The sequence below is a fragment of the Aricia agestis genome, chromosome 12, assembly GCF_905147365.1.
Source record: "Aricia agestis chromosome 12, ilAriAges1.1, whole genome shotgun sequence".
NCBI lineage: Eukaryota > Metazoa > Arthropoda > Insecta > Lepidoptera > Lycaenidae > Aricia > Aricia agestis.
The window spans coordinates 13654699-13667315 of NC_056417.1; the positions used below are offsets into that span (position 1 = coordinate 13654699).

At 36.1% G+C, this 12617-nt stretch overlaps 1 protein-coding gene across 5 annotated transcripts in view; it reads right to left on the minus strand.

Moving 5' to 3' along the window:
* LOC121732512 overlaps window positions 1-10754 on the minus strand; it is a 50665-nt gene extending 39911 nt beyond the window's left edge. For all 5 annotated transcript variants that reach the window (XM_042122421.1, XM_042122424.1, XM_042122422.1 and 2 more), the window contains exons 1-2: window positions 10382-10754; window positions 9414-9550 (exon numbers count right to left, since the gene is read on the minus strand). In XM_042122421.1, coding sequence (XP_041978355.1) covers window positions 9414-9550; window positions 10382-10478 — 234 coding nt within the window. In that variant the 5' untranslated portion in view covers window positions 10479-10754. The remainder of the gene's footprint in view (window positions 1-9413; window positions 9551-10381) is intronic.
* Between the last annotated feature and the right edge of the window lie 1863 nt (window positions 10755-12617).

Here is a 12617-nt window from a genome sequence, read left to right on the forward strand (position 1 = left end):
AAAACAGTTATCAACACTTCGGTGGCCACGTGTTCGAGACTTGAGTACATTGTAATTAGCGATGCGCGTGAGCGGCTGACTCATGTATGCATACAGTGTTGCCAGTTAAAAAATAGCCCCAAATGTGACCACATTCTCGTGATCTGCTAAGCTGGTTTGGGAAAAACCACAGTAAATAGGGTAACAAATGAAACAAAGTCTTAAATAAACCAATAAAGGCAAAAGAACCAAAAAGCAAATAAAATAACATGTAAGTTTACTAATCTTTTCTCAAATAATAAGCTGACTCAGTAAGTGTGAATTCTGGGATTATTTCAGACGGGGACCATCGGGCATATTATAATATGTAATTGCATATAAATTATAATGCCATCTATTTATACTAGACTGTGACTAACGCAGCTCGGCGGGCATTGGTATCATAATATCATACCGATTGCATCCTCATGTTGTTTAATTGATGAGCAACTAGCACATTACAAACAATTGATTTCAAGACAGTTGAGGGCTTAGTTCTCGATTTGATTGACCTTGAAAACGAAATTGTCTGAGTAACCACGATTCCTTTTTGAGCAGAATTAAAAGTTTAATCGTGAATGCCGAACATTGCCGGAAATCGAGCAAACCGGTAATAATTGCAGAAAGGTGTTCCAACAAAGGCGCTTTTAGACTAAACAGAACGAGTAATATTCGCGATGCATCATGAACAATTACAATCTTTTAAATATTAACGGTGTAATAATTTGGGAACTAACGGGCTTCACGGCTGCGTTAATCCAGTTAGGATGCTTCTAGGTGAGATGAAAATTATTCGACTGAGGCAGGGTGATTATGTACCCCGCGTCAGCAATGCAACAGGCGAAAATTGTACTATCAGAGCAATTTATTCATAGGCAAATGACGGACCTACTTAATTTTGTCGGTTATGTCAAGCCCAGCCATCAGTCCACCACTAATATTGATTTTACATATTTCGATCAAATAACATAAGGTCTCCGTTTGTTTATGAATAAATTTTTCTGATTGTACAAATACCTGCTGTAATTTCTGTTTGAGAGCGGATATCTGCTGTCAAATCACAAAGTCCAGCAGATAATTGTACAATTTTCGCCTGTTGCACTGCTGTTGCAAGTTACAAAATCACCCTGCCGGGATGAATAACTCGTATGCAGCCGAGGAGTTACATAATAGAACAAATGGGACGGAACGGTGAATAGCGCAATTCAATATTGAGATGCAATTTCCACAGCCCTCGCGAACTCGTTCAACGTTTTAAGAGCTCTACTCTTATGCCATTGGAAAACAGCTTAATAATACAGGAGACTCTTGTGTCTTTTCCTGATGAATAACAATCGATGCTTCCGTTATGTTATGAAACAGGGTTCGGGATTCAGGCGATATTCATGTGCTCTTATTTTAATCCATTGAGTTTGATCAGTGTTTGTTAAAATCACTTTATTATAAAAATAAATAACGAAACCAACAAAATGGCGGCACTCAGGTATATAAAGTTAACGGAAGTTCTATCAGTTAAAGGTTTTCTTGGAAAATAGACAAGGATATTGTTGATACAAATTGCAAAGTGCAAACACTAAGTGGAATTTCCACAGCAAGCTTTATCTACTTGTCACGTGAACCTCAGCTAACTGACAAGTGACACTCTAGAGCAGTCTTTCCCAAAGTGGGCGATAACGCCCTTTGTGGGCGCTGAAGGTCTACAGGGGGGCGGTGGGGGACCCTGGAAAAATGGGGGCGTTGTGTAGAGGCTTGGAGGGTGATTTATTTCATCTGGATGCATTTTAAATTGAAACAAGGGGGCACTAAAACATAATATTTAGTCAAAGTGGGCAGTAGACAAAATAAGTTTGGAAACCCCAGTTTGCTCTAGAGAGTTTTCATTAGCTGATCTGGAACAAAGGTTGTAAAAAATCTACTCTTTCTTTAAAATTCAGATGACTTTGACAAAAAGCCTTAAAGCTATTCATTATTCATGCCTAGCTATTAATGCCATTATAGTAAATGCCATAATATAAGCAATCAAAACTGTCTATTTTTTGCAGGATGGCAAGGACCGAGGATAGCAAGTGACACGAAAACCTTTTGTTAATATTATTATGAAGTTTTGTTTGTAAGTCAGGACGCATTCAGCCTTTGTTGGCTTACTTTTATCAATTTTTGGTAAAAAATCGTCTATATATATTATCTATTGTTAACAAAAAGTAGACCTACCACAATCGTGACGTACTTTATCTCGTGAGTCGTAATATGCTAATCTGCTGACTCAGACGCGAGGGCGTGTAAGACATTGTAAACTCATCAAGGCCACTAGCTATTTATGGTCAAAGATTAAAAAGTAAATAAAACATTTTTGTGATTCCCATTAGGGAGATCGCAGAGGACAGACTTTTTGTGCTATCGAGTCTGCGGCGCCTATACAGTCGGCATGTGCATGGCCCCGGCCCCGCCATGCCGACTGTATGGGCGCCCCAGACTCGATCGCACAAAAAGTCTGTCGTCTGCTGTCTCCCTTAAACCCACTTCTTATTATATATGGAAAGCCATTTTCACGAAGCAAGTAATGATACTTTCAGTTCATTGACCGAACATTGTCTCTACGTGCTATGTAGAGCGATCTACGCTAAAATACTTGAGAACATCTAGTCATTCTCGAGACAAACTGAACATTCGACAGACAACATTATGCATATTTGAAAAACGTCTGTCTAGGGTTGCTCACACTTTCAATTACTTAAAGTTACGTCGCAACCCGGCTTCCATATCAAATGTCGTCTCGACCTGCATAGTGCAGTCCTCGGTCCTCGCGTTCGGCGTTTTAAAAATACATCGCCAGGTCAACAGCTGTATATTGTTCTCGTGCGATAGTTACGGTGGGGCGAGAGGTCTAAGATCGCTCGTTTCGGGCACCGCGCCAACTCGAAGCGCCACTACGCCCACCGTATCGTCTGTCAGCACAATTAGAGCTGTGCATGGCGGATCTCCGCTAAACAGGGGGCGTAAGATTCAAATTGGCGTGGCACGGTACGAGTGATTAGCGGGAACGTCTCGCGCTGAGTCTAGGGTTCTCGCATGAAGCATCATCTCAAAGTCCACCGTTAGAGTATTGTGATTGCGGCTCACTCGTTAGGACGGCTTATTTTTGGCACCTCTCCGCGATGAGTACCGTACGCCGTACGACAATTAATATTCTGTTACGTGTTTCCGATGACGTTCGTGATATTTACCTGCTTTTATATTATGTATATTTTAATATACGAGTAAGGTGTGCCATTACTTTTTGCAACGCTTCAGTAGATTTAAGCTCACTTAAAAACTTATCAGGGCCAAGAATCAAGATCCACAACGCTGCCCTCGGTTAGTACTAAGCTTCGAATGTATTATTCGCCAGTCATTTAATATGATTAGTGGTTACTGGTTATGTATCTGACGGACAAAATATCATGTCTTTAATAATATAATTACGTATAATATCAGGGGAGTGGCTTGTTATGATAAAAAACTCTTCACCGAGTCAATCAGCAGAACAGCAGACACATTGTGCCCGTCACATAACTGACATAAGGCTATCAGCTATTTATGCGATGGGATACATTGGCACAGATAGAGGATAGAATACATAATTATACTGCAGAATTTTGACGCTAAGAATTAAGATGCAGCATCGGCATGGGCGTACCGAGGGGGGCAGGGGGGTGCAGCAGCCCCCTGGATCCTGTTGACGTTCCTACTAAGTATATTATCTAGTACTTTCATCTATAAAAATTAAAAATAATATAAAGAATTTTTGCCATTTCTTTGCAATACAATATTTTTACAACTAAAAATTATTATTTTTTTATTCTTTATATTATACAGGGTGTAACAAAAATAAGTGATAATACTATAGGGTGGGTACGTGTTCCTTGTAGAGAGCTCACTGTGAAAGTAGCAGCGCTGAAAGACCAACATTTTTTTTCACTTTTGTATGGGAAAACTCGTGACGCTCGGGCCCTTGCCCATACAAAAGTGAAAAATATTTTTCGTCTTTCAGCGCTGCTACTTTCACAATGAACTCTCTACAAGGAACACGTACCCACCCTAAAGTATTATCACTAATTTTTGTTACACCCTGTATATATATATACAGTAAAGACAGTAAACGAAAAAAAATGTTCAAAGTCGTCTGATATGACGTGTGCACAATGCAACATGTCGGGTTTTGGTCGGATTATTTACTGTATGTGCCAGTAGCGCCCTCTGCTCCGACCTTTGCATAATGTAACCTATTGTGGTGAATGGCACTGACTGGCAAATATTTAAGTATTTCAGAGATTGCAATATTTACACATACTTAATATGAAAAATGTTCCTTCACAATTTGCACTACGACTTTCCGCAATCAAGGTTGTTCACAAGGTCATCGATGATAAATCATCCTTTCGATGAAACTATGACAAAACGGCTCCATGAAGTTATAACTTTTATCATTTTTGAAACTTTACGTCCTCTTAGCACGCGATATTCGAGTCGCTTATTTGGTATTCCATTAGCTGATGAAAAAATTGACACGGCAGAGGCGAGGCCGAGGGAGCAGCTAAATCAATTAGGAAACTAGTCACTAGATGCCTCACTTTTACTCGCAATTTCACATTGCAATACTTTCATTGCAATCCTAGAAAATCTGTGCCAATTTATGGAGCATCATGATATAAAAAACGGTGGATAAAAAGAAAGAAAAAATTTACAGCCGCACATAGAACTCCTTTAATTTGAAGCCGGTTAAAAAACGCAAATTCATCCGAAAGTTTTGGTTGCAATGAATGCTCCAATCATGATTCAGACTCGAATCAACTCACAAAAAATATGACAAGAAGTCTACTCCACGTCTTTGCTAAAATGAATAGAAACAATGGCGTTCACTAGCCCCTATCATAGACAACATCTTAAGCCATTGTGTATGCCACCATACAAAATCAATACAACAATTGTCCTACCCGCACTTACGCAATACCATCGATGTCTTTAAACCTTCTGAAACCTTATTACGGCAAGAAACATAACCCTTATTTGTACCGTGTACGGTCTTCGCTCTATTGTCAAGTGAATGTTACTCTGCTTGCAAGTTACGACTTAGGACTGACGAGTTCCTAAACATTGTTTTTCACCATTTCTCTGATAGTTTTGGGGTAATTTATTTGCAAATTGGAATATCTGTATAGAGTTTAGACTTCATGACCTTTATCAGAAGTTTCAAAAATTATTTAAAACCAATAACACAGATTTTGGGTACAAAACTGCAGTGACGTCCAAAAATGTAAAAACTAACGACTCATTTTACACGGTCCGTGAAAAAAACTAATGAGCTTCACGCTAGTTATAAAATTAGGTCATCTCGCTTAATCCGACTAATGTGCACTAAATTTTATATAACCTCCAGTAAAACCGCAGCGCAGCACAATATCATGTAGCTGCAGCTCTACATACTACGTTTTGTTTGCTTGCGACCTTTTTACTCGCTAGGGATCCCGAATGGTACATTATGTGTTAAGGGACTAAAATAATGTTTTACGTTTTTGTAGAGGCAGGCCTTGCGACCTACTGCATTTTCTACTAACCAATATTCTGACGACTTTTGAGCTCTATCTTGAGTCAAGACAGAGGAGCAGAGAAAGAGAAAAAAATGGTTAAACTTACTGCTATTCTTTCGGAAGCTTTAGGGTTTTTAACTCCTTATAAACTATTTCATGGTAAATAATATATCGGTGTTGATAATTTAATGAAACATCAACATGTGGGTGCAGCAGTGAGTTTTGCATCGGGAAATGAATCACAAACGATGCGAGACAATTTGTCTATTGGTCAGTCAATCAATCACAATATCCTGAATCAAAAGTCATTAAGATCTGCGCTTGCGTCATAGATTAATCATTTGAATCGCTTCCGTCATTTCGATTGATTCTCATCTCATTTAGCGCATTACGTTTCTAGGATTATGCCAGCAAAAGCAGTTTCGAATTTCTTTTTTTTCTAATGCAAAACGTCACTGCGGCAAATCAAGCAGACGATATTATGCTGGTGATTCGGTGGCTATTATACCATCTACACATAATATCCTTATTGGTAAATAATAATCAGTTAGTTGCTATAAGTTTCAAGGTCACACAAAGCTGTACCCTTACTAATTTAATTCTACAAGACAATGGCAATAAACTAATATTGGAAACTAGCATATTGACGGGATGCATCACCGCAGAGAATAGTATCTGTGTCTACTTGCCAAGTGATCTCAGACGTGGGTTTTTTCAGGCATGTGTCGATGACTCACTAATTAGAGGGCCGGTAATGACCCCTGCGGAAACCCGATACGGGAACAATTTAAAGTGTTGCGTACTCGAAAGGAACAGCTGCATTTTCTTAAAACGGGCCAATTACGATGCGTCTTCGCTTATTGAGTTTTTTAACCGTCTGCGCAGGAAGAAGGGTTATGTCTTCCGCACGTATGCAATATTTTGTAGGTGGGTTTTTACAATTTGAACTACTAAATGAGAGGTGACGTCAAATTCATTAGCACAGTACAGCACATATCATAGATCTCTTCGTCACAATGACGTTAAGTTTTGATACATGCTTTTAATGATTTAAAATCTATGATAATTCTTTCTACTGTTTTGTAACCATATTTACCAAGAGTTCAAATTTTCAATCAAATACACAAAGTTCTTCCTTATTTATAAACAGATTAAAGCCGATATTGGCACACATATATCTATGATATACAATGTGTCCCACAAAGTATAGTTTATCGCGATATCCCGTGCCGAGGGCGCGGGGTCATCGCCCCGCCGCCGGCCGCTGATTAGACAAACAAAAGAATGTACACAAACATCTCTCGACAAATGAACTCGACATAGATGAAGATATTATGATTGTTTATTAACATTGTGTGTCTGTCATGTAGAAACGCAGACAGATCCAATGGATCTTTCAAGCACATTTTTATGCCCGGTTTCCATGAGCGTACCCAGGTAGGGGCAGGGGGGAGGGGCGGCAGCTGACACATCGCCCCCCCCCCCCCCCCCCCCCCTAGAAGATAAAATAAACGTAAATTTTCCTGGCAAGTGGGAATTAAAAATGTACGTTACGTACTCTGCGCAAAATGAAGTAAGTATTGGAAACAAAATATCTTTGAGTCAGATTAATAAAAGTCAATTTTCATGATTTTTTGTTTCAAATTATCACTATACCCGACCATAGATAAAGTATGATAGTATAGATGTAATCTTAGCCCGTCATCGCGTGGCCATTTTGTGCTTATTTTCATAGAAGTAGTGTGCGTTTATTTTCTTGAATATTTTATTAACTTATATTCTATTTGTCGATCATTTCGAAGCACATTATAATCCAGAAAAGAAAGTCATTTAGTTCATGATAACGATAAACTATAGTTCAAATAATGAGAATCCGTAGACACACGTAAAAAGCTATGCAATTTTTGTAGCCAAATTATTAAATGATGTGACATTTTTAACACTAATGCCTCATATAGCACAAATAAGGGATTATTAAACTTATTTATATCTTTTTAGCTTGTTCAAAACTTACCTACAACTAACCACCTATTGAAAAGCCCAAAAAACGTTATTCATAACATTACATTCTTTTGACGCTTATACACAGATAAAAGGCTCTCTCCTATAAATAGTATCTCAATGTCTGTATGGCGCACATTTGTAATTACTGAATTTTGTTCATAGTTTACTGCGTCTTTTAGAACTTAAAATCTATTATAAGAATTCGAATAGTGCATATAATATTTCTGGTGATCGTAAGCGCGAGCCCTGAGGTTTAAAACTGGACGCTGGAAATGTCATCAACTGCAAATAATAGAGGCTATGAAATCAACAAACTAAAACAATAATTGAGCATCCTATTGATTTACCATATATGTACTTATCATACAGACTCCGGAGGTCACACATTTACATAACTCATCCACCTGTCACCATGCCAAATTCAAAATAATTAGACGAAAATGAACAATTGCATTTATTTCATAGGCTCATGGAGGCTAGATAGATTTAAATTGTTACATAATATTATTTTACTGTCCGTAGCTGCGGCGTAAAAGCGTAGGCGAACAATCGTTTTGGGCCTAAGTTTATGCCAAGTTGTGTTCCAAATTGTGACATTTCACTGTTCACAGTGGGTGGGATTTCTATGAAGATAGAAAAAGATTCTAGGCCACAAGTAACAAAATGTCTAAGACCCAGTTTCATCAAGCAATGTTAAATAAATAATGGCTTGTTAAATCAGTTAATGGCCTGTTAGAGCTATCGAGCGTTCCACCATGCCCTAATGTCATGTTAAATCACCTAACACGGTGTTAAATTTAATTCCTGCTATGTAGGTCCGTTAAATATTTAACAGGCTGTTATATGAGTCAAATTAACAACTTTCAAAGACAATAATATGCAATATCAATAAAAGAATCTGTTTTGACTTTTGAGTCTTTCCGCCATGTTTCCGCTACGTCCTTATTATTAATTATTTTCATAGTTATGAATAATTATTTATTTTCACTTTGCCAAAAATTCAGCCTTCGGATTTTCCTTGACATTGCAAATATACTAACTTGTATCAAAATTACCAAACCGAAATATGTAAATAAAAGTTTGTATTATGATTCATGTTTTCATCTTTGACAGATAATAATATTAAGAACTATTATAGCATAAGAAATGTAAGCGATCAGTGATATTTTAATTTGGTCTCATTATCTACTATTATACTACTATGGAAGAAAGTGACACATTGCAGCAAACATGTCGTATTAATCTTGTACATTGCAATTTCGTCGCCTTATAACAAGAATGAACGAATTGATAGTTCACTCGTTGTTCACTTATCATTGCATTTACTAATCCGCTGTTAAATTTTACTGTGGGACATAAGTATTTTAACAGTCTGTTTAATTTTCCAAGGTCCGTTAAGTAATGCCTTGTTAGGATTTAACAAACAAAGGTTGGTGAAATTGGGTCTTAACATATTTAGGGTTACATATATCTAAGATAAATAGATCTGAATTTTTCTTATATTATTGCATAGTAACTTTTATAGTTTATAATAAGCTTTTAGTTTTTGGTCATTTGATTTTATAATGTTATGGGGCTGTAGTGCAAAAAAAAATACCTAAGGCTAGAGCTGCTATTATGCTTAGAACTAGTATCCTCTAACCAACATTAAATCCTTAATACATAGCAACAGTATAAGTATAGTATGTAAACAAAGATAGCCTCATTCAACCCCCTCCGTACATTACATATTATCATCTTTAATATAATATATATATTCATGATAACACATTATAAACAAATGTTCACTCAACGGACATCAATATGAATTTGCAGATGACTCACCTTGCAATCTTTGTGCCGATAGCACCAGGTGCAGCCGAATAGCAGACCAAATGCTGCAAATACCAACGCCAGCGCTGGCAGTGCAGCATACAACCCCCCTTCCGCAGTCCATTGCTCCAATACTGATCCGCTACCATCTAAAAATGTTTATTTACCTTTTTATGCATGCATTAAAACTAAATAGTTTAAGATACACTGAAGTCAGTCAGGTTAATGCAAATATTTGGTAATATATCATGACTTCTCTTTCATAAATGCAAAGTACGAGGAAAATAACATTATGAGTATTCACAAGTTAATGTTAAAACTTTTTGGTTTTAGAAAATTATAAAAGTAATGGAATTCTTTTTTTGTTACTAGTTGTAAATTTGCATTTAATTAAATTAGTCCTTCACAACTTTTTACAACATCAAAATATATTGTTTATTAAGACTAATTATTATTTTGATGTTACAGTACAGTCATATTTACGGAAACCAGCCCTGTCTACAAAATATGTTAAGTGTTTGACCTAAACATTAATAATATTAAACTCATACAGAATATATATTGAACACCATTGAACTTAGTACAACAATTGTACATTTTTTTAAAGAACTTCAGAGGACTTTAGCATATCACTAAAATTAAATTCTTCAATAAGAAATTTCAAGATTCTGAAGGTAGTTGTCCACTTTTATATTTAGTTTACAAATTGTATACTTACTGAGAAATGTTTACTTCAAAGTGAGCAATTTTAAATATATGTTTCTTGTTGAATTTTTTGCAACAATATGTTTTAGGGAAACAAAATATCATAAATATTGGAGGAGTGCTATGGATAATTTATAAATAACAAATTGTGTAAACAATAATTATTTGACTTCATATTTTTTGATTTATTAGTTGTAAATAATTGTAACCGACACAATTTGTAATTGATACACTAGAGTAAAACAAGGTAAGAGAATAATTTCGCATTTACATACCTTGCGGGTAGATTCGCGACGACGGGTTTATTGGAAATCCATGAACGTAATGCAATCCAGATGTGGACAAAATCAAAATCACCCATAACACAGCCATAATTTTAACACTATTTGCACAGCCGAATAACTTTTCGTTTCATTATTTTTAATTTTAATACATCATCACAACACAAGAAATACACGGTCCATGACAGGTTTGCACTTGTATTTACGAGCAATATAATACACCACTATTGGATTTTAGATGTTTAGATACAGCACAAACATAATTTATATAGTCCTAGATATATTTTATGCACTAAATATTAAATTAATTTATTATTTTCGTGATGATTTACATATAAATTGCGCAACCCACAGCTGTACTGAACGCCATTTTTTTTTATTTAGTTACAGTGTTGCTATTATAAAAAAATAATTTTGATAACTTTTAGTTTTGTTCAATGGTCATCAATCTAAATATAATATTGCAATTTTTCTAATTAATTTAACAAAAACCTGTACAATATTAGTTTCTTACAGTTCTACAAGGCTTTTTATGAACGTGGTGAGAAAAGGAACTAGAGTCTGGCCAACGAAAGCTGAACCAAGCATTTATTTTGACTGGCAACACTATTCTGCCGGTCGATGGTTTGCGGTTGCACGATTTCATGATCTTGATACTTGGTCATAATTATTATTTTATACTCTTATCAATGAGTTTCTAAAATACTAGAGTAGCAATGTCTTACAAAAGGTTCTCAGAAATGCGTAACCACTTTTTTGTTCAAAAGACAATGTCAAGTCATATATTCGTTATGTCATTATGTGTGTGAGATATGCCTGCAGGCATCTTCGAAGTGGCAACGCGTTGCTACCGTAAACTTCCAATCTAGTTACGTTAGTAACATAGAATATCATTGACTCTTATGATCTTTTAATTTTTCATATTAGACATGTTATTTATTTTCATAAATGGTATTTTTATTGAAAATCTTCACGAAGATTCGGATGAGAAACAGGAAAGTTTCCACCATACCATTGTGACCTAATTACCCATCGAATATTCTACTCTCTCGTTAATACCGATTAGACAAAAACACAAATAAAACACAATTATTTTACGTGCACTTTTTCCACTATATTCATTTATTATTATTACTAATTAGCTAAAAATTAGCTAAAAACACGACCGGTTTCGAAACAATTCTACTAGGCTTAGTTAGCAATATATTTTCTAAGTCAGTATAGGCTATAATTTATGTTAGACTTTTCTTTTATAGGTGCATAATTTTTTGCACATTGGAGTAATATAATATCTAGCATCAGCAGAAAATGATCTAAATCTTTTTTTCCTACTACATTATGTGATACCATATAAATAATTTTTAAATTTGCCGCGGTTCGCTTGGTTCAGCTTTCGTTGGCCAGACTCTAACGCTGCTATTCTATCATACAAAAACGTCATTTTTGACAGTTTTTCTTTACCAGCAGCGCCCATTGACACATTCATTTAAAGCCTTGTCAAGCTGTACAGTGATTCCTACAATGAGCAAAAAATACCATTTCATAAATTCATAATAATTATTAATCTATCATTCATTATCGAAAAGCTTTGTCTAAACTGTGCCTTTATTTGTTCATCAAGGGCATTCAAGGGCATGCGTTATAACACAGTCAACACTCAACAGTGAACGTGAGGCATGCCAGCGATGCATCTGACCGTATCAAAAACTTTCGCTTTGTTCTTTATTGTTTCGTATTGTTGAATGCGCCAATACCAAAGTTGAATGAAAGAAAATGATATGAAAATTGAAGACGAAAGTGCACAGTGTGGACTGTGGAGTGTGGAGTTGTGGACCACTGTGGACATTAGCCGTGTTCGTTTCATTTTTTCGCAGTTTGGCAGCTGACTGTCAACTCCATAATTAGGTAAGTGTCATGTTCATTACAATCCTAACAGTTCTGACCATAGAGTAAACATTATAGCAAGCTATAGAGTGCTTCTAACAAGGTATGAACTGTAAGCACGAGTGTGAACATATTTTCCTATAAGCGTCTTACGATGGCGCATGGAACATCACTAGACTTGCGTTATACGTTTGACAAGTATCTATAGAACTTCTGCTTACGATCGGCACAACGGGGAACGAGCGACGCGCGCGCTCTATAGCTTGCTAATGTATACTCTAAGGTTCTGACAGAAATTGTTAGGATTTTTTGCTAGTCCTTTATTTACTCTGCGATTATATGTCAA